At 48.7% G+C, this 22833-nt stretch overlaps 2 protein-coding genes across 5 annotated transcripts in view; one reads left to right on the plus strand and one right to left on the minus strand.

Annotated features, from left to right (window-relative positions):
- The window catches only part of LOC109867702 (cyclin-dependent kinase 17), a 58102-nt gene extending 44238 nt beyond the window's left edge, over positions 1 to 13864 (plus strand). For both annotated transcript variants that reach the window (XM_031801273.1, XM_031801274.1), the window contains exons 6-16: positions 736 to 792; positions 1546 to 1755; positions 5917 to 5979; positions 7287 to 7410; positions 7675 to 7795; positions 8213 to 8310; positions 8555 to 8660; positions 10406 to 10448; positions 10864 to 10954; positions 13241 to 13318; positions 13475 to 13864. In XM_031801273.1, coding sequence (XP_031657133.1) covers positions 736 to 792; positions 1546 to 1755; positions 5917 to 5979; positions 7287 to 7410; positions 7675 to 7795; positions 8213 to 8310; positions 8555 to 8660; positions 10406 to 10448; positions 10864 to 10954; positions 13241 to 13318; positions 13475 to 13512 — 1029 coding nt within the window. In that variant the 3' untranslated portion in view covers positions 13513 to 13864. The remainder of the gene's footprint in view (positions 1 to 735; positions 793 to 1545; positions 1756 to 5916; positions 5980 to 7286; positions 7411 to 7674; positions 7796 to 8212; positions 8311 to 8554; positions 8661 to 10405; positions 10449 to 10863; positions 10955 to 13240; positions 13319 to 13474) is intronic.
- A 4938-nt stretch (positions 13865 to 18802) lies between these two features.
- The window catches only part of LOC109867274 (ETS domain-containing protein Elk-3), a 16015-nt gene continuing 11984 nt past the window's right edge, over positions 18803 to 22833 (minus strand). The window contains exons 4-5 of one of the 3 annotated variants that reach the window (XM_031801275.1): positions 21782 to 21904; positions 18803 to 19839 (exon numbers count right to left, since the gene is read on the minus strand). In XM_031801275.1, coding sequence (XP_031657135.1) covers positions 19747 to 19839; positions 21782 to 21904 — 216 coding nt within the window. In that variant the 3' untranslated portion in view covers positions 18803 to 19746. The remainder of the gene's footprint in view (positions 19840 to 21781; positions 21905 to 22833) is intronic. The other 2 variants (XM_031801276.1, XM_031801278.1) reach the window with 2 other exon arrangements.

The raw sequence follows: 22833 nt of genomic DNA on the forward strand, positions 1-22833 counted from the left end.
GGAGACTGCCAGAGAGAGCGAGAGGGAGACTGCCAGAGAGAGCGAGAGGGAGACTGCCAGAGAGAGCGAGAGGGAGACTGCCAGAGAGAGCGAGAGGGAGACTGCCAGAGAGAGCGAGAGGGAGACTGCCAGAGAGAGCGAGAGGGAGACTGCCAGAGAGAGCGAGAGGGAGACTGCCAGAGAGCGCGAGAGGGAGACTGCCAGAGAGCGCGAGAGGGAGACTGCCAGAGAGCGCGAGAGGGAGACTGCCAGAGAGCGCGAGAGGGAGACTGCCAGAGAGCGCGAGAGGGAGACTGCCAGAGAGAGCGAGAGGGAGACTGCCAGAGAGAGCGAGAGGGAGACTGCCAGAGAGAGCGAGAGGGAGACTGACAGAGAGCTCACGCCTGGTCTCCTCCACTCCCTGTTGTCTTCTGTTTACATCTCATCTCAGAATGGTCTGTGTCGGCACCGCTGTGTGTGTTTATGCTGCTGCCTGTCAGAATGAGAATAGAGGAACGGTTCACTGTTCTGTTAAGCGAATCACATGCTTCCACTCACATGCACCAAACTGCCTCCTCCCTTTCACAACATCAAAGCCAATGTCAGATGAAATTACACCCAGTGGGACCATATAGTACACACACACACACACACACGGCCGCCAGAAGGTTTTCTGAAACGTTTGTAGGTATAAGTCGTTCACTGTTAAGGACATGAACCTCATTAACATAAATGTTTATTCATCTTTTCTTTCAGTCTGAAATTGGATTCGGGAAGCTTGAGACATACATCAAACTGGACAAGTTAGGAGAGGTGTGTGTGTGTTGCTTCTTTCTCTCTCTCTGTGCTCAGACACATACCAGACACACCAATTTCATGGTTATTTACCACTCAGTCATTCTACCTTCAACCTGGTTATTGAGTTCATGGAGACCTTGACCCTCACCTCTGCTGATCATCAGTGTGTTTTAGAGGGCCAAGGAGAGGTGCAGAAACACTCATCTGGGTCACATAGTGACAAGTTATTTGGGATGGAAGGTGATTTATAGATCAGTGATTCAACGCAGTCTAAATGTAATATAGTTCATCACATCATAATAATAACTTTGGATTTGGATCTGTTAGTCCTTCACCCCCCCCCCCCTCCCTTTTATCCTCTCTCACCCCTCCTCCCTTCTCTCATCCCTCTCTCCCTCTTCCATCCCTCTCTCATCCCTTTCTCATCTCTCTCATCCCCTCATCTCCCTCTCACCCCCCTCTCATCCCTTTCTCCCGCTCTCCCTTTCTCATCCCTCTCCCTCTTCCATCCCTCTCTCATCCCTTTCATCTCTCTCATCCCCTCATCTCCCTCTCTCACCCCCCTCTCATCCCTTTCTCCCTCTCTCCCTTTCTCATCCCTCTCTCCCTCTCTCACCCCCCTCTCATCCCTCTCTCTCATCTCCCTCTTCCATCCCTCTCTCCCCTCTCTCCCTCTCTCCCTCTCTCTCATCTCCCTCTTCCATCCCTCTCTCTCATCTCTCTCTCTCACCCCCCTCTCACCCCTCTCTCTCTCCTCTCTCCCTCCAGGGAACGTATGCTACAGTGTTTAAAGGAAGGAGTAAACTGACAGACAACCTGGTGGCTCTGAAGGAGATCAGACTGGAGCACGAGGAGGGAGCACCTTGCACTGCGATCAGAGAGGTGTCCTTACTGAAGGACCTGAAACACGCCAACATAGTGACGCTGCACGACATCATCCACACAGACAAGTCCCTGACGCTAGTCTTCGAGTACCTGGTGAGAGGCACAAAAACATTCCCTTCTGTTACAACTTCTAGCCTACGGTGAAAAGACTAGATAATAGCCTACGGTGGAAAGACTAGATAGTAGAATGTGAAATGAAAGCGATAGTTTGACAAATACAATGATCTTATTTTTCGTTCATGTGCTGTTGGTTGATCCTTAAAGTATTTTTAAGTTCACATCACTTGTAGTCCCGGCAGGTTCTATCTAGATGCTGTGTTGCTGCTGTGTTCTGTGCCCCTTTCTGTTTGACAATGTCTGCCCCTTTCTGTTTGACAATGTCTGCCCCTTTCTGTTTGACAATGTCTGCCCCTTTCTGATTGACAATGACTGGTTTACTTCCGGCGCCGACAGAGATGGCCGCCTCACTTCGCGTTCCTAGGAAACTATGCAGTATTTAGTTTTTTTTACTTGTTATTTCTTACATTAGTACCCCAGGTCATCTTAGGTTTCATTACATACAGTCGGGAGGAACTACTGAATATAAGAACAACGTCAACTCACCATCATTACGACCAGGAATACGACTTTCCAGAAGCGGATCCTGTGTTCTGCCCACCACCCAGGACAATGGATCGGATCCCAGCCGGCGAATCAAAACAACGACGCCGTAAAAGGGGCAAACGAGGCGGTCTTCTGGTCAGGCTCCGGAGAGGGGCACATCGCGCACTGCTCCTCAGCATACTTCTCGCCAATGTCCAGTCTCTTGACAACAAGGTTGATGAAATCCCAGCAAGGGTAGCATTCCAGAGAGACATCAGAGACTGTAACATTCTTTGCTTCACGGAAACATGGCTCACTGGAGAGACGCTATCGGAATCGGTGCAGCCAGCTGGTTTCTTCACGCATCGCGCCGACAGAAACAAACATCTTTCTGGTAAGAAGAGGGGCGGGGGCGTATGCCTTATGGTTAACGAGACGTGGTGTGTTCACAACAACATACAGGAACTCAAGTCCTTCTGGTCACCTGATTTAGAATTCCTCACAATCAAATGTCGACCACATTATCTACCAAGAGAAATCTCTTTGATTATAATCACAGCCGTATATATTCCCCCCCAAGCAGACACATCGATGGCCCTGAACAAACTTTATTTGACTCTGTAATTGGAAACCACATATCCTGAGGCTGCATTCATTGTAACTGGGGATTTTAACAAGGCTAATCTGAAAACAAGGCTCCCTAAATTCTATCAGCATATCGATTGTGCTAGTGGCTGGTAAAACCCTGGATCATTGTTATTCTAACTTCTGCGACGCATAGAAGGCCCTCCCCCGCCCTCCTTTTGGAAAAGCTGACCACGACTCCATTTTGTTGCTCCCTGCCTATAGACAGAGACTAAAACAGGAAGCTCCCACGCTCAGGTCTGTTCAATGCTGGTCCAACCAATCTGATTCCACGCTTCAAGATTGCTTCGATCATGTGGACTTGGATATGTTCCGGATAGCCTCAGACAACAACATTGATGTATATGCTGATTCGGTGAGCGAGTTTATTAGCAAGTACATCGGCGATGTTGTACCCACAGCAAATATTAAAATGTTTCCAAACCAGAAACTGTGGATTGATGGCAGTATTCGCGCGACACTGAAAGCGTGAACCACTGCTTTTAACCAGGGCAAGGTGACCGGAAACATGACCGAATACAAACAGTGTAACTATTCCCTCCACAAGGCAATCAAACAAGCCAAGCGTCAGTATAGAGACAAAGTAGAGTCGCAATTCAACGGCTCAGACACAAGATGTATGTGGCAGGGTCTACAGTCAATCAGATTACAAAAAGAAAACCAGCCCCGTCGCGGACCAGGATGTCTTGCTCCCAGACAGACTAAACAACTTATTTTCTCGCTTTGAGAACAATACAGTGCCACTGACATGGCCTGCTACCAAAACCTGCGGACTCTCCTTCACTGCAGCCGACGTGAGTAAAACATTTAAACGTGTTAACCCTTGCAAGGCTGCAGCCCAGACGACATCCCCAGCCGCGCCCTCAGAGCATGCGCAGACCAGCTGGCTGGTGTGTTTACGGACATATTCAATCAATCCTTATCCCAGTCTGCTGTTCCCACATGCTTCCAGAGGCCACCATTGTTCCTGTTTCCAAGAAAGCTAAGGTAACTGAGCTAAATGACTACCGCCCCGTAGCACTCACTTCCGTCATCATGAAGTGCTTTGAGAGACTAGTCAAGGACCATATCACCTCCACCCTACCTGACACCCTAGACCCACTCCAATTTGCTTACCGCCACAATAGGTCCACAGACGACGCAATCGCAACCACACTGCACACTGCCCACTGCCTGAACCCATCTGGACAAGAGGAATACCTATGTGAAAATGCTGTTCATCGTCTACAGCTCAGCATTTAACACCATAGTACCCTCCAAACTCGTCATCAAGCTCGAGACTCTGGGTCTCGACCCCGCCCTGTGCAACTGGGTACTGGACTTCCTGACGGGCCGCCCCTAGGTGGTGAGGGTAGGTAACAACATCTGATCCTCAACACTGGGGGCCCCACAAGGGTGCGTTTTGAGCCCTCTCCTGTACTCCCTGTTCACCCACGACTGCGTGGCTATGCATGCCTCCAACTGAATCAAGTTTGCAGACGACACTACAGTGGTAGGTTTGATTACCAACAACTATGAGACGGCCTACAGGAAGGAGGTGTGTGTGGTGTCAGGAAAATAACCTCACACTCAACGTCAACAAAACTAAGGAGATGTTCGTGGACTTCGGGAAACAGCAGAGGGAGCACCCCCCTATCCACATCGACGGGACAGTAGTGGAGAGGGTAGTAAGTTCCTCGGCGTACACATCACGGACAAACTGAATTGGTCCACCCACACAGACAGCATCGTGAAGAAGGTGCAGCAGCGCCTGAAGAAATTCGTCTTGTCACCAAAAACACTCACAAACTTCTACAGATGCACAATCGAGAGCATCCTGTCGGGCTGTATCACCGCCTGGTACGGCAACTGCTCCGCCCACAACCGTAAGGCTCTCCAGAGGGTAGTGAGGTCTGCACAACGCATCACCGGGGGCAAACTACATGCCCTCCAGGACACCTACAGCACCCGATGTCACAGGAAGGCCATAAAGATCATCAAGGACATCAACCACCCGAGCCACTGCCTGTTCACCCTGCTATCATCCAGAAGGCGAGGTCAGTACAGGTGCATCAAAGAAGGGACCGAGAGACTGAAAAACAGCTTCTATCTCAAGGCCATCAGACTGTTAAACAGCCACCACTAACATTGAGTGGCTGCTGCCAACATACTGACTCAACTCCAGCCACTTTAATAATGGAAAAATTAATGTAATAAATGTATCACTAGTCACTTTAAACAATGCCTCTTCATATAATGTTTACATACCCTACATTACTCTTCTTAAATATACTGTACTCGATACCATCTACTGCATCTTGCCTATGCCGTTCTGTACCATCACTCATTCATAGATCTTTATGTACATATTCTTCATCCCTTTACACATGTGTGTATAAGGTAGGTGAATTGTTAGATTACATGTTAGATATCACTGCATTCTTGGAACTAGAAGCACAAGCATTTCGCTACACTCGCATTAACATCTGCGATCCATGTGTTTGTGACAAATAAAATTTGATTTGATTTTGTTTGTCCCTTCCTGTTTGGCAATGTCTGTCCCTTCCTCTTTGACAATGTCTGCCCCTTCGTCTTTGACACTGTCTGCCCCTTCCTCTTTGAGACTGTCTGCCCCTTCCTCTTTGACACTGTCTGCCCCTTCCTCTTTGACAATGTCTGCCCCTTCCTCTTTGACAATGTCTGCCCCTTCCTCTTTGACAATGTCTGCCCCTTCCTCTTTGACAATGTCTGCCCCTTCCTCTTTGACAATGTCTGCCCCTTCCTCTTTGACACTGTCTGTCCCTTCCTCTTTGACAATCTCTTCCCCTTCCCGGTTGACTGAATGTCTGCCCCTTCCTCTTTGACAATGTCTGCCCCTTCCCGGTTGACTGAATGTCTGCCCCTTCCTCTTTGACAATGCCTGCCCCTTCCTCTTTGACAATGCCTGCCCCTTCCTCTTTGACAATGCCTGCCCCTTCCCGGTTGCCTGAATGCCTGCCCCTTTCCGGTTGACTGAATATCTGCCCCTTCCTCTCCACTCACTTGTAGGACAAGGACCTGAAGCAGTACATGGACGACTGTGGGAACATCCTGAGCATGCAGAACGTCAAGGTGAGTGGTAGTGTCTTCAGAACGCCTGCCAGGTCTCCGTATCGCCGTAGAGACGCAAGGCTCCTTCAGTGCTAAAAGCCTATTTCCCCCTGCTGGTGACTAGTGGAACATCGACTTAATCACTTGAACGTGTCAAGCTCAATTCCAACAAAAGTTTTTTTTTTTTTAAAGCGTACGAACGAGCAAATTGTCAAATTAGAAAGCAGGTCTATTTTTCTTACGTCTCCGCGGAGTAATGCTGGTAAAGTAAGCAGATAAATGACCTGGGTCGCTTGTAGAAAAGGAATTTGGGGAATCATTATGATCTTCCCAATGCTAAGTAGACTAAAGATGTAGTTTTTAACATGTATCGGGCTAAGGTTTATCAGTCAAATAGGCTCCATATTTGAAAAGAATTTGCAACCTGCCTGTGGTGATTTCCATCATATAGTCGAGGCAGACTATGGCTGGGAAACTCCAGGACTCTGATATCAAGAGGGAATACTGTAGAAAGAATGAGATGTAGTTGTTTATAAATGGCTTCCTCATAAGCTAGCAAATCAACAACTTGTCCAGCTACGGTGGCTCCCGTAGGACATCTAAGGTCAAAAGGAATTCCCGGCCTCCCGAGTGGCGCAGTGGTTAAGGGCGCTGTACTGCAGTGCCAGCTGTGCCACCAGAGACTCTGGGTTCGCGCCCAGGCTCTGTCGTAACCGGCCGCGACCGGGAGGTCCGTGGGGCGACGCACAATTGGCATAGCGTCGTCCAGGTTAGGGAGGGCTAGGCCGGCAGGGATATCCTTGTCTCATCGCGCACCAGCGACTCCTATGGCGGGCCGGGCGCAGTGCGCGTTAACCAAGGTTGCCAGGTGAACGGTGTTTCCTCCGACACATTGGTGCGGCTGGCTTCCGGGTTGGATGCGCGCTGTGTTAAGAAGCAGTGCGGCTTGGTTGGGTTGTGTATCGGAGGACGCATGAGTTTCAACCTTTGTCTCTCCCGAGCCCGTACGGGATTTGTAGCGATGAGACAAGATAGTAACTACTAACAATTGGATACCATGAAAAAGGGGGTAAAATTCTAAAATAAAAATATTTTTTTATAGGAATTCCTTCCCGGTGGCTGAATAGCGAACAGTTTTATTATGGATTTTCATGCCAATTCGGTTGTCATACGCTACCCACAGTTTGTGAATTGATGCTTGCTACTCTCACACGCATATTTCACGCCGTGATTTTGGTTTCACACCTCAAATTTTATATTTTATATTTCCACAGAAGTGTCCTGACTACCAGCAGAGGCCTGACATCATCTTTGTTGTTTTGTCTCAGATCTTCTTGTTTCAGATCCTGCGAGGTTTGTCCTACTGTCACAGACGGAAGGTTCTACACAGAGATCTGAAGCCTCAGAACCTGCTCATCAACGAACGAGGAGAACTCAAACTGGCCGACTTCGGTAAGAGACATGTTCTCGTTCTACCCTGGGTTCTGTGGAGTTTATAACGTTCTTCACACTTTCCTGCAGACCTGAACCGTACTCAGCTAGCTCCGATATTTCCTTTTCACTTAGTCTGATTTCTGAAACTATGGTGGAGGCGCAACCAGGCCAGCACAGTACAGGTCCGCTTGGTTCAGTTCGGCATGATTGCTGACAATGAGCCGGTCTATTCAGTGAAGACAGTTATGTTCCATTGTGTAACTCTTTGTTATTTTGTTCCAGGTCTGGCCCGGGCCAAGTCAGTCCCCACTAAGACGTACTCCAACGAGGTGGTGACGCTCTGGTACCGACCTCCTGACGTTCTACTGGGATCCTCTGAGTACTCCACACAGATAGACATGTGGTGAGTGAGCTGAGGTGACGTAGAACCATGAGAGAACCATGAGAGAACCAATGTAGAACCATGAGAGAACCAACATAGAACCATGAGAGAACCAACGTAGAACCATGAGAGAACCAACGTAGAACCATGAGAGAACCAGCGTAGAATCATGAGCATTTCTTGAGCATAGGTTATCAGGAGCCATGATCTTCTAATCGGAATTATATATGCAAAACTGAGATCCATCCTGACCCCCATATAGACCTCTGTATCTACCACGCTCTGACGTCCTTATGTTCCCTTGAATAATGAGAATAGCCATGCATCTCATTTACAGTGGAGGGCAGGAAAAGTTAAGTGAATGTTGGGTACAGACTCCCCCTATGAAGACCTGTATTGACTCTTATTTGACCCCGAACCTCATCTTTTCAACCCCAGGGGTGTGGGCTGTATATTTTATGAGATGGCTGCCGGGAGGCCTCTGTTCCCTGGCTCTGCTGTGGAGGACGAACTGCACCTCATCTTTAGACTGCTGGGTGAGTGCTGCCACCTGGTGGTGGGAAAACAACATAACATGGTGAAATTAAATATATCCGCTCTCTGTAATGTGTGTGTGTCATTTTGAATTTGCTTGTATGTGTCACGGCACCAGGCATTACATTCTACTTCTAACCTTTTTATTTATTTATTTTATTTAACCTTTTATTTAACCTACATCTTTGTAGACAGTCAGCTGCTATGCTAGAGCCCCTGTGACTGCCCTCTTCCCCCCTCCAACAGGAACACCCTCAGAGGACAGCTGGCCTGGCATCTCCTCCATGGATGAGTTTAAGTCCTACAAGTTCCCCAAGTACAAGACACAGCCTCTCATCAACCATGCTCCCAGGTATGTAGGGCTGCAGGCCTGGGTACAGATCTGTTGGAGTGGTTACATCATATTAAAGGGACATTTCACTCATAATGAAATGTTTGTCAGATGTTTTCAGACCGACAAGAGTAGGACACTAGTAGACCACGTTAGACCACTGCAGAGTTCTAAAAACATCTGACCATCTTTGATTTGAAACATGGTCATTTAGCAGACGCCTTTTTCCGAAGAAACTTAGATTCCCACACAGCAACATGTCCTTAAATCAGCTAGTGTCCAGGGAAATGAACACGAGCTGGTGTCCAGGGAAATGAACACGAGCTGGTGTCCAGGGAAATGAACACGAGCTGGTGTCCAGGGAAATGAACACGAGCTGGTGTCCAGGGAAATGAACACGAGCTGGTGTCCAGGGAAATGAACACGAGCTGGTGTCCAGGGAAATGAACACGAGCTGGTGTCCAGGGAAATGAACACGAGCTGGTGTCCAGGGAACATGTCAACACTGGGTGTTTCCTTTTACTGAAGTGGAATTACTGGCCCTTCTGCTTTCAAAAGGGGTTTTGTAAGAGAAAAAGTTATCTTTGTTTGTGTATGTGTGTGTGCGTACACCTCCCTTCCTGTGTGTGTATGTGTGTGCGTACACCTCCCTTCCTGTGTGTGTATGTGTGTGCGTACACCTCCCTTCCTGTGTGTGTATGTGTGTGCGTACACCTCCCTTCCTGTGTGTGTATGTGTGTGTGCGTACACCTCCCTTCCTGTGTGTGTATGTGTGTGTGCGTATACCTCCCTTCCTGTTTGTGTGTGTGCGTACACCTCCCTTCCTGTGTGTGTATGTGTGTGTGCGTATACCTCCCTTCCTGTTTGTGTGTGTGCGTACACCTCCCTTCCTGTTTGTGTATGTGTGTGTGCGTGTGCGTACACCTCCCTTCCTGTTTGTGTGTGTGTGTGTGTGCGTACACCTCCCTTCCTGTTTGTGTGTGTGTGTGCGTACACCTCCCTTCCTGTTTGTGTATGTGTGTGTGCGTACACCTCCCTTCCTGTTTGTGTGTGCGTACACCTCCCTTCCTGTTTGTGTGTGTGTGTGTGCGTTCACGTCCCTTCCTGTTTGTGTGTGTGTGCGTACACCTCCCTTCCTGTTTGTGTGTGTGTGCGTACACCTCCCTTCCTGTTTGTGTGTGTGTGTGCGTACACCTCCCTTCCTGTTTGTGTGTGTGTGTGCGTACACCTCCCTTCCTGTTTGTGTGTGTGTGTGCGTACACCTCCCTTCCTGTTTGTGTGTGTGTGTGCGTACACCTCCCTTCCTGTTTGTGTGTGTGTGTGCGTACACCTCCCTTCCTGTTTGTGTGTGTGTGTGCGTACACCTCCCTTCCTGTATGTGTATGTGTGTGCGTACACCTCCCTTCCTGTTTGTGTATGTGTGTGCGTACACCTCCCTTCCTGTGGTGGAAATCCTGTGGAATAGTTTACTCTGCTTCTTTCCTAGAGTTCACTACACCACCATGAGTCACTCCCACTGATCTAACACCTTTACCACTGCGCTCTCGCTCTTTCTCTCGCTCTTTCTCTCGCTCTTTCTCTCGCTCTTTCTCTCGCTCTTTCTCTCCCTCTTTCTCTTTCTCACTCTTTCTCTCCCTCTTTCTCGGTCTCTTGCTTACTCTCTTGCTCCCTTTCTCTCTTGCTCCCTTTCTCTCTTGCTCCCTTTCTCTCTCCCTCCCTTTCTCTCTCCCTCCCTTTCTCCCTCCCTCCCTATCTGTGCTTCTCAGGTTGGATACCGATGGCATTGAACTGCTGCTGTCATTTCTCAAAGTGAGTCCCACTACAGATACAAACAGATTGACTCATTTGAATAAACAATCCTTCTGAGTTGCACCACTGTTCCAACACCTGTATCTGATAAACGACAGCATGTTGTTGTTACATTGGGACAGTGGACTTGGTAGAATTTCATAGGAAAACTTAGTGTACATATGGCTTTGACACAGCAGTAATAACTTCACCAGAATGCAGATGTTTACAGCGCAGTGCTGCAGAAGTAATATTGTGTATTTATGTAGCTTCATGGAGTTGTATTGTGGCATATTTAACATAGTTATTTAACTTCCTGGAGGCAGGAATTAATTTGCAGAGTGTGGATGTTTCCTCTATCAAGGCTTTCCTGTCCAAGAACACACACACACGCTTATTAAACAAACACACTGTTTCTCTGTCGTTGCTTTCTCAGTACGAGTCCAAGCAGAGGATGTCTGCAGATGAGTCGATGAGACAGCCCTACTTCAGGAGCCTGGGGACACACGCACACACACTGCCAGAGAGTGAGTGATATATATACACACACACACACACTGCCAGAGAGTGAGTGATATATATACACACACACACACACTGCCAGAGAGTGAGGGATATACACACGCACACACACTGCCAGAGAGTGAGTGATATATATACACACACACACACTGCCAGAGAGTGAGGGATATACACACGCGCACACACTGCCAGAGAGTGAGGGATATACACACGCGCACACACTGCCAGAGAGTGAGGGATATACACACGCGCACACACTGCCAGAGAGTGAGTGATATACACACGCACACACACTGCCAGAGAGTGAGTGATATACACACACACTGCCAGAGTGAGTGATATACATATACACACACACTGCCAGAGAGTGAGTGATATACACACACACTGCCACAGAGTGAGTGATATACACACACACTGCCACAGAGTGAGTGATATACACACACACTGCCACAGAGTGAGTGATATACACACACACTGCCAGAGAGTGAGTGATATACACACACACTGCCAGAGAGTGAGTGATATACACACGCACACACACTGCCAGAGAGTGAGTGATATATACACGCACACACACTGCCAGAGAGTGAGTGATATACACACGCACACACACTGCCAGAGAGTGAGTGATATATATACACATAAATATCTATATATACACTGCTCCAAAAAATAAAGGGAACACTAAAATAACACATCCTAGATCTGAATGAATGAAATAGTCTTATTAAATACTTTTTTCTTTACATAGTTGAATGTGCTGACAACAAAATCACACAAAAATTATCAATGGAAATCTAATTTATCAACCCATGGAGGTCTGGATTTGGAGTCACACTCAAAATTAAAGTGGAAAACCACACTACAGGCTGATCCAACTTTGATGTAATGTCCTTAAAACAAGTCAAAATGAGGCTCAGTAGTGTGTGTGGCCTCCACGTGCCTGTATGACCTCCCTACAACGCCTGGGCATGCTCCTGATGAGGTGGCGGATGGTCTCCTGAGGGATCTCCTCCCAGACCTGGACTAAAGCATCCGCCAACTCCTGGACAGTCTGTGGTGGATGGAGCGAGACATGATGTGCGCAATTGGATTCAGGTCTGGGGAACGGGAGGGCCAGTCCATAGCATCAATGCGTTCCTCTTGCAGGAACTGCTGACACACTTCAGCCACATGGGGTCTAACATTGTCTTGCATTAGAAGGAGCCCAGGGCCAACCGCACCAGTATATGGTCTCACAAGGGGTCTGAGGATCTCATCTCGGTACCTAATGGCAGTCAGGCTACCTCTGGCGAGCACATGGAGGGCTGTGTGGCCCCCCAAAGAAATGCCCCCGACACCATGACTGACCCACCGGTCATGCTGGAGGATGTTGCAGGCAGCAGAACGTTCTCCACGGCGTCTCCAGACTGTCACGTCTGTCACATGTGCTCAGTGTGAACTTGCTTTCATCTGTGAAGAGCACAGGTCGCCAGTGGCGAATTTGCCAATCTTGGTGTTCTCTGGCACATGCCAAACGTCCTGCACGGTGTTGGGCTGTAAGCACAACCCCCACCTGTGGACGTCGTGCCCTCATACCACCCTCATGGAGTCTGTTTCTGACTGTTTGAGCAAACACATGCACATTTGTGGCCTGCTGGAGGTCATTTTGCAGGGCTCTGGCAGTGCTCCTCCTGCTCCTCCTTGCACAAAGGCGGAGGTAGCGTTCCTGCTGCTGGGTTGTTGCCCTCCTACGGCCTCCTCCACGTCTCCTGATGTACTGGCCTGTCTCCTGTTAGTGCCTCCATGCTCTGGACACTACGCTGACAGACACAGCAAACCTTCTTGCCACAGCTCGCATTGATGTCCCATCCTGGATGAGCTGCACTACCTGAGCCACTTGTGTGGGTTGTAGACTCTCTCATGCTACCACTAGAGTGAAAGCACCGCCAGCATTCAAAAGTGACCAAAACATCAGCCAGGAAGCATAGGAACTGAGAAGTGGTCTGTGGTCACCACCTGCAGAACCACTCCTTTATTGGGGGTGTCTTGCTAATTGCCTATAATTTCCACCTGTTTTCTATTCCATTTGCACAACAGCATGTGACATTTATTGTCAATCAGTGTTGCTTCCTAAGTGGACAGTTTGATTCCACAGAAGTGTGATTGACTTGGAGTTACATTGTGTTGTTTAAGTGTTCCCTTTATTTTTTTTGAGCAGTATATATATATATAGAGTGTTCTGTGTGGTGTGTTCCTCATCTTTCTCTTTTAACTTTCTATTCCTGACACGTGTGTTTGTGTGACAGGCATATCTATATTCACCCTGAAGGAGGTTCAGCTGCAGAGAGATCCAGGCTATAGGAACTCTAACTATCCTGAGTCAGGTTAGTGGAGTCCGTCAGGAGTCCGTCAGGGATCTCCATTGACCTGCTTTATTAACATTCTATTCAGTTGACTTAGCCCTCTAATACGCCACATAAAACAATAGTCTTGTAATTATTAATTTCTTCTTTTCATTTTGTTGTTTTTGCTACCTTCAGGCAACGGCAAGAACAGAAGGCAGAGCATGCTCTTCTAAAGACTCCTAGTGGTGGTGTGTTCAACAGATGAGGATGTCCTACCTACCTGAAGAGTTAAACAGACAGAGATGGTTCAGTCCCAGAGATGGTTGTCTACAAGGGGCCACAGGGGGGGGGGGGGGTAGGAGGACCAGCCCTCTGTGCGTCCCCCCCTTTCTGCCAGGGGCCCCTATCTACAGTCCTGTTGGACCCCTGGGGGCCCAGGCCAATGTGAAACTGGCTAAAAATAGAGATGTTTATACATTTTTATATTTATTGAGGAATTTGAGAGAGAATTTGCTGCTACAAATCCAACTACTGTCTAGAAGATTCTAACTGGCTCAGTCACTTTAAAAGAAAACATGCAATGTGTATAGATGTTTTATTATTTGGAAGTGGTGGCATTTTTTTTTTTTTGTGGTTTTGTCCATTGATTTCCATTATTTCCACCTCAACACTCCAACTGTGACAAACCGACATCTTTGCTGAAGCAGAGTCTGACGTTTTGGGATTTTCTCTGTTCTGTTGCCGTACGTGGTGCTGTATTCAAACACCAACCTCCCATATTTCTGGACCATTCAATACATATCACAAGATACTGTTGAGGCCAGTACAGCCCTAGTGGATGATGACGATCGTAGCGATTGTTCTATCTCTATGGTGACCATATCCACCTGCTTCTAACCTGAAAGACTGTACCTCAATTATGATAGAAGGTATGGGAGCAGTGATCGGCTTGGTGAAAAATGGTTCACATAGTTGTTAGTAGGTACAGTTGAAGTCGGAAGCTTACATACACCTTAGCCAAATACATTTAAACTCAGTTTTTCACAATTCATGACATTTAATCCTAGTTAAAATGCCCTGTTTTTAGGTCAGTTAGGATCACCACTTTTATTTTAAGAATGTGAAATGTCAGAATAATAGTAGAGAGAAGGATTTATTTCAGCTTTTATTTCTTTCATCACATTCCCAGTGGGTCAGAAGTGTACAAAACACTCAATTAGTATTTGGTAGCATTGCCTTTAAATTGTTTAACGTGGGTAAAATGTTTCGGGTAGCCTTCCACAACCTTCCCACAAATAATTTGGGTGAATTTTGGCCCGTTCCTTCTGACAGAGCTGGTGTAACTGAGTCAGGTTTGTAGACCTCCTTGCTCGCACACGCTTTTTCAGTTCTGCCCACAAATTTTCTATAGGATTGAGGTCAGGGCTTTGTGATGGCCACTCCAATACCTTGACGTTGTTGTCCTTAAGCCATTTGCCACAACTTTGGAAGTATGCTTGGGATCATTGTCCATTTGGAAGACCATTTGCTACCAAGCTTTAACTTCCTGACTGATATCTTGAGATGTTGCCTCAATATATCCACATAATTGTTCTTCCTCAGGATGCCATCTATTTTGTGAAGTGCACACCTCCTGCAGCAAAGCACCCCCACAACATGATGCTGCCACCCCTGTGCTTCACGGTTGGGATGGTGTTCTTTGGCTTGCAAGCATCTCCCTTTTTCCTCCAAACATAATGATGGTCATTATGGCCAAACAGTTCTATTTTTGTTTCATCAGACTAGAGGACATTTCTCCAAAAAGTACAATCTTTGTCCCCATGTGCAGTTGCAAACCGTTATGGCGGTTTTGGAGCAGTGGCTTCTTCCTTGCTGAGAGGCCTTTCAGGTTATGTCGATATAGGACTCCCTTTACTGTGGATATAGATACTTTTGTACCTGTTTCCTCCAGCATCTTCACAAGGTCCTTTGCTGCTGTTCTGGGATTAATTTGCACTTTTCGCACCAAAGTACGTTCATCTCTAGGAGACAGAACACGTCTCCTTCCTGAGCAGTATGACGGCTGTGTAGTCCCATGGTGTTTATACTTGCATACTATTGTTTGTACAGATAAATGTGGTACCTTCAGGCGTTTTGGAAATTGCTCCCAAGGATGAACCAGACTTGTGGAGGTCCACAATATTTTTTGAGGTCTGATTTTGGCTGATTTATTTTGATTGTCCCATGATGTCAAGCAAAGAGGCACTGAGTTTGAAGGTAGGCCTTGAAATACATCCACAGGTACACCTCCAATTGACTCAAATTATGTCAATTAACCTATCAGAAGCTTCTAAAGGCATGACATCATTTTCTGTAATTTTCCAAGCTGTTTAAAGGCACAGTTAACTTAGTGTACGTAAACTTCTGACCCACTGGAATTGTAATACAGTGAAATAATCTGTCTGTAAACAATTGTTGGGAAAAGTATTTGTGTCATGCACAGAGTAGATGTCCTAAGCGACTTGCCAAAACTATAGTTCGTTAACAAGAAATTTGTGGGGTGGTTGAAAAACGAGTTTTAATGACTCACAACCAAAGTGAATGTAAACTTCCCACTTCAACTGGATATGTAATGTAGTAGTGGTGCTTCTACCCTAATGCTCCTAACCAAGATTTAGAAACCCGTACTGGTCAGATCCAGAGGGAAGCCGTTAAGGAGAACATTGAGACTGGATGGTTCCTTTGTGACGTCATATCATTCCAGAATGATTTGGCCTCTTGTCATCATGACTCATGACCAATGAATGAACAAAAGCAGTATGTCAGAGACTTGGCTATGTGGAATTTATGATTTGGGCATTACAGGAAGATGTCAAATATCAGACTTTTTTTTTCTTCAGAAGGCATGGGCCATGTTCCAGGTCACCTACATTGCAGTTGAGTTGCTCATTTTTTAACCTTTATTTAACTAGGCAAGTCAGTTAAGAACAATGACTGCCTAGGAACTGTGGGTTAACTGCCTGTTCAGGGGCAGAACGACAGATTTGTACCATGTCAGCTCGGGGGTTTGAACTTGCAACCTTCCGGTTACTAGTCCAACGCTCTAACCACTAGGCCACCCTGCCGCCCTCATGGTGTTAGATTATTAAGTTGTATTGATAAGGGTTCTTGTAATATGAAATCCTACGTACTCATTTGCAGAGAACACATCCAATTGGTTATAGATGAGAAAGTTGTATATACATTTTTAAATTGCAGTATATCTATAACTTAACAATCTGATTGTCTGTGCAACAGGACTGCACTGTAGGCGACCTGGAACATGGCCACTACCACCACCATGGTGACAGTTTCCTCTTCTCCGCTCCTCTCTATTGCACCAAGCTTCCTGTGTCTATAGATAGACTGAAGGGGCGTGAAACCAGGCCAGATAGACTGAAGGGGCGTGAAACCAGGCCAGATAGACTGAAGGGGCGTGAAACCAGGCCAGATAGACTGAAGGGGCGTGAAACCAGGCCAGATAGACTGAAAGGGCGTGAAACCAGGCCAGATAGACTGAAGGGGCGTGAAACCAGGCCAGATAGACTGAAGGGGCGTGAAACCAGGCCAGATAGACTGAAGGGGCGTGAAACCAGGCCAGATAGACTGAAGGGGCGTGAAACCAGGCCAGATAGACTGAAGGCGGACTGTACCGGGGCGGACTGTACCGGGGCGGACTGTACCGGGGCGGACTGTACCGGGGCTGACAATTTCAACTTAAATCAGCCATAAACCCCTAGGGGGAATGGAAGCTTGAGGTGTGCATCAAAAAATATTTAGGCTAAAAATGCTTTTACAATTATGTATGGATAATGACAGGGTTGACGTGGTATGCTCGACCCGCTTGGTTTTCCACCAGAAAAATGGAGGGTTGACCTTTTAAAATGAACCCGTCTCATTAAATCAATTATAGTCTTGATTTGTCAAAGCAACAAAAAAAATAACTAGTACCTGAACCTAGACCAGCACTCCTACTCTGAGCTGCCTCATGATGTTGTAGCAGTGCTGATCTTGGATCAGTTTTACCTTTTTCAGATAATATCCAATGAGATTACGTGGAATGGGTGGATGTGGTCCTAGATCAGCACTCCTGCTCTGAGATGCTTCGTGAATACGGGGCCCAGATCTCCTAGTGAACACAGTAGGCAGTCGGTCTATTTAACAGTGTTACATACCAGATGTTTGGTATGATATTATTACTTTGGCGTTATTTGTGGATCATTATTATTAGTGTGGCATGTCATAAGGGATGCCCTCCTTTTATATTTGAGATTTTTTTTCAGAGAAAGAAAATTAAACTAAAGATTATATGTAAATGTCTGGTCTGTTAGGCTCCTGTTCCCTTACTTCTTCTAGTGGGGCAGTAGGGTAGCCTAGTGGCTAGAGTGGAGGGGCGGTAGGGTAGCCTAGTGGCTAGAGTGGAGGGGCGGTAGGGTAGCCTAGTGGCTAGAGTGGAGGGGCGGTAGGGTAGCCTAGTGGCTAGAGTGGAGGGGGCGGTAGGGTAGCCTAGTGGTTAGAGTGGAGGGGCGGTAGGGTAGCCTAGTGGTTAGAGTGGAGGGGGCGGTAGGGTAGCCTAGTGGTTAGAGTGGAGGGGCGGTAGGGTAGCCTAGTGGTTAGAGTGGAGGGACGGCAGGTAGCCTAGTGGTTAGAGTGGAGGGACGGCAGGGTAGCCTAGTGGTTAGAGTGGAGGGACGGCAGGGTAGCCTAGTGGTTAGAGTGGAGGGGCGGCAGGTAGCCTAGTGGTTAGAGTGGAGGGGCGGCAGGTAGCCTAGTGGTTAGAGTGGAGGGGTGGCAGGTAGCCTAGTGGTTAGAGTGGATGGGCGGCAGGTAGCCTAGTGGTTAGAGTGGAGGGGCGGCAGGTAGCCTAGTGGTTAGAGTGGAGGGGCGGCAGGTAGCCTAGTGGTTAGAGTGGAGGGGTGGCAGGTAGCCTAGTGGTTAGAGTGGATGGGCGGCAGGTAGCCTAGTGGTTAGAGTGGAGGGGCGGCAGGTAGCCTAGTGGTTAGAGTGGAGGGGCGGCAGGGTAGCCTAGTGGTTAGAGTGGAGGGGCGGCAGGGTAGCCTAGTGGTTAGAGTGGAGGGGCGGCGGGGCGGCGGGGTAGCCTAGTGGTTAGAGTGGAGGGGCGGCGGGGTAGCCTAGTGGTTAGAGTGGAGGGGCGGCAGGGTAGCCTAGTGGTTAGAGTGGAGGGGCGGCAGGGTAGCCTAGTGGTTAGAGTGGAGCAGCGGCAGGGTAGCCTAGTGGTTAGAGCATTGGACTAGTAACCGAAAGGTTTCATGTTCAAATCCCTAAGCTGACAAGGTACACATCTGTCATTCTGCCCCTGAACAAGGCAGTTAACCCACTGTTCCTAGGCCGTCATTGAAAATAAGAATTTGTTCTTAACTGACTTGGCTAGTTAAATAAAAGGTAAAATTAAAATTAGTGTAAGTACACACACACACACACGATACATTGGGTGGTTTAGACCTCTGCTGTATAACTGTATATTATGAAGACCGGAAGACAGCGTTGCAGTATTCAATGCTTCAGTTTTATTCAAAACAAGACTTTTCACCAATATAACATTATACAGAATATATACTGTATAGATCCGCTCCAGTATAAACAAAGAACATTACAAAGTGTTACAAACCTTTTTCATTGATTTTGAAACCCCGTCTTCATATATATATATATTTATTTTTTTGGGGGGGGTCAATGGTCTTATTTTCAAAAGGCACAGCCGGCGCTATTTGAAAAGCATAGTGCATTCAATACAATACAATATCATAGATCATACAATGAAAACAACAATGTTTCACATTCTGTAATGATGATCACAAACACAATTATACTTCTAGAGATGGGGGGGTTGAGATGGATGGGGGAGGGGGGGTGAGATGGATGGGGGGGGTTGAGATGCATGGAGGGGTAAAATGTGGGAGGGGGGGTTCAGAGGGGGGGTGAGATGCATGGAGGGGTAAAATGGGGGGGGGGGGGGTGAGATGGTTGAGGGGGGGGGAAGGGGGGGTTGAGATGCATGGAGGGGTGAAATGGGGGAGGGGGGTTCAGAGGGGGGGGGGGGTTGAGATGCATGGAGGGGTAAAATGGGGGAGGGGGGTTCAGAGGGGGGGGTTGAGATGCCTGGAGGGGTAAAATGGGGGGGGGGGGGGGGGGGGGTTAGATGGTTGAGGGGGGGAGGGGGGAGGGGTGGGTTGAGATGCATGGAGGGGTAAAATAGGGGTGGGGGGTTCAGAGGGGGGGGGGGGTTGAGATGCCTGGAGGGGTAAAATGGGGGGGGTTGAGATGCATGGAGGGGTAAAATAGGGGAGGGGGGTTCAGAGGTTGAGACTCCAAATCATAAGCAAATTTGGAAGAAAATCAAGTGAAGGCTGATGGGATTTCACAATGAGAAGTTGCTGATGCAGGTGGCAGTTGGTCCAATGGGCTGCATTGGGTTTTGAGAGCCTGAATCATGACTTGTGATTGGCAGGGGACAGGAGCAGAGGTGAGGGGGACCCGTCCAAGTTTGGCAGGGGGAGGTGTCCATTCATTAGACTGGGGAACTGTGGACAGAGAGAGAGAGAGGTGTAGGGGTTCAGCCAATGCTCCTGAATTTTCTAAATCTAGTGCTCGGCAATGAAGAAGAGGCTTACACACTGCATATAATGCTGTCCCATAGTGTTTCAAACCTTGCAACAAATTCACAATGTTTCCAATTCACAGAAGCCTTGTCCAGGGGTGTATTCATTAGTCGGATTCTGTTGTAAAACGTTTTGCGACGGAAACCATTTACTGTTTACTTTAGGAATCAAACTGAAAGGAATGGGGAGGGACCTACCTGGAAAACGTTTTTAAGTTTGGAGTAAACGCTTCCCGTTGCAACCACCAAAAGGTTTTGCAGCAGAATCAAATCAAATTTGGTTTTACACCCCAGGTCTCTGCTACCACCAGAGGAACTGTAATCCTGGTTTCCTGTTGCTCTATGGACTGTGCCTCTTCCCTCCCTCCTTCTCTCCCTCCCTCCTTCTCTCCCTCCTTCTCTCCCTCCTCTCTCTCCCTCCCTCCTTCTCTCCCTCCCTCTCTCCCTCCCTCCTTCTCTCCCTCCTCTCTCTCCCTCCCTCCTTCTCTCCCTCCCTCCTTCCCTCCCTCCTCTCTCTCCCTCCTCCTTCTCTCCCTCCTTCTCTCCCTCCCTCTCTCCCTCCCTCCTTCTCTCCCTCCTCTCTCTCCCTCCCTCCTTCTCTCCCTCCTTCCCTCCCTCCTCTCTCTCCCTCCCTCCTTCCCTCCCTCCCTCCTTCTCTCCCTCCTTCCCTCCCTCCCTCCTTCTCTCCCTCCTTCCCTCCCTCCCTCCTTCTCTCCCTCCCTCCTCTCTCTCCTTCTCTCCCTCCTTTCCTTCCTTTCCCTCCCTCCCTCCCTCCTTCTCTCCCTCCCTCCCTCTTCTCCCTCCCTCCTAATCATTTCTACCACCCTAACAGGCTCTATAGAGGGTGAAGTGAGTGAACTATGCATTGTACACAAAGAGGCTGCTTAGGTGTGTGATGCTGGGAAGGGAGAAGGAAGAGGAGGGCTGGATAGCTGCAAAAAAAAATGAGGAGCAGGTCTATGTCCCACACTGTACCCTATTTCCTACATAATGCACTAGTTAAAAGTAGTGCTCTATATAGAGGATAGGGTGCCATTTGGGATGCAGCCCAGGATCAGCCCTCGACGAAACCAGTTCAGACCGGCTCGGCTCCCCTGAGCTCAAACAGGAAGTATTCACAGGATATCTATCCCTCTCTGCCTATGTTAACACTGAAACTGGAGGTATACTGACTTCGAGACGAAAGAGATTCTCCTAATGTTACAAACCCAGCCAGGTCCGTCTCTGTTATTGCAGTCAAACTCACTTCATTCACACACTGAGCGTATAGAACATCTAAAACAAAATGACCTGGAATGTAGAATTACAGGTAAATGTACTTAAGATCAAATTGATAGAGAGGGATGTGATAGAGGGATGTGATCGGGAGGGATGTGATAGAGAGGGATGTGATAGAGGGATGTGATAGAGGGATGTGATAGAGGGATGTGATAGAGGGATGTGATAGAGAGGGATGTGATAGAGAGGGATGTGGAAAAAGGTTGTACATTTTACCAGGGCAGGTCAGGAGGTTGGAGAACGGAAGACATGGAGAGAAATGCGAACATTGATTCTACCTGACACAAATTAGGATACATGTGAACCGTTTGGTCGTCGTTACAGCTGAGTGGAATTTCAACAGTCTAAGAACTCCCTCACCTATCCATCCTCAGGGGGAAACCAACCATCACTGTCCATTCAGCACTTCTCTGTTCTTTAAGCAAATCTGTCTCTTCCTCCTTCAGTCCTGCCTCTCTCTCCATCCCTCTTTCTCTCCCTCCCTGAACTCTCTCCTCACTCTCTCCTCAACCACCCATCTTGGGGAGTAAACAAAAAAAACACAGTCCATTCAGCACTTCTGTCTTTCACTCTTTCTCCAGTTTTACCTGAAACAGTGATCCGTGTCCTTGAAGCCTGGCCGGGCTCAGAGGGGCTGCGGGACTTAGGCTGCTCCAGAAGTGGACACCTGATAACAGAGAGCTGTGGCCCAGCAGCAGACCAGATGGAGTCTAGGGAGGGAAAATGAAAAAGGGCAGAGAGAGAGAGAGCAGGGGGGCAGAGAGAGAGCAGGGGGGGCAGAGAGAGAGAGAGAGAGCAGGGGGGCAGAGAGAGAGAGAGAGCAGGGGGGCAGAGAGAGAGAGAGAGGGAGAGCAGGGGGGGCAGAGAGAGAGAGAGCAGGGGGCAGAGAGAGAGAGAGCAGGGGGGGGCAGAGAGAGAGAGAGCAGGGGGGCAGAGAGAGAGAGAGCAGGGGGGGCAGAGAGAGAGAGAGAGCAGGGGGGGCAGAGAGAGACACAGGGGGGCAGAGCGAGAGAGAGCAGGGGGGCAGAGCGAGAGAGAGCAGGGGGCAGAGCGAGAGAGCAGGGGGGCAGAGCGAGAGTAGAGTCAGGGGGGGGCAGAGCGAGAGAGAGCAGGGGGGGCAGAGCGAGAGAGAGCAGGGGGGGGGGGGGCCAGAGCGAGAGAGAGCAGGGGGGGGGGCAAGAGCGAGAAGAGAGCAGGGGGGCAGAGCGAGAGAGAGCAGGGGGGCAGAGCGAGAGAGAGCAGGGGGGCAGAGCGAGAGAGAGCAGGGGGCAGAGCGAGAGAAGAGCCAGAAAGGGGGCAGAGAGAGAGAGCAGGGGGGCAGAGAGAGAGAGCGCAGGGGGACAGAGAGCGAGCGCAGGGGGACAGAGAGCGAGCGCAGGGGGGCATAGAGGGAGAGCGCAGGGGGGCAGAGAGGGAGAGAGAGCGGGGCAGAGAGAGAGAGAGCGGGGGCAGGAGAAGAGAGAGTGCGGGGGGCAGAGCAGAGAGAGTGCGGGGGGCAGAGAGAGAGAGTGCGGGGGGCAGAGAGAGAGCGGGTGGGGCAGAGAGAGAGCGGGGGGGCAGAGAGGGAGAGAGCAGGGGGGCAGAGAGGGAGAGAGCAGGGGGGCAGAGAGCGAGAGAGCAGGGGGGCAGAGAGCGAGAG

The sequence above is a fragment of the Oncorhynchus kisutch genome, linkage group LG22 (assembly GCF_002021735.2).
Source record: "Oncorhynchus kisutch isolate 150728-3 linkage group LG22, Okis_V2, whole genome shotgun sequence".
Lineage (NCBI taxonomy): Eukaryota > Metazoa > Chordata > Actinopteri > Salmoniformes > Salmonidae > Oncorhynchus > Oncorhynchus kisutch.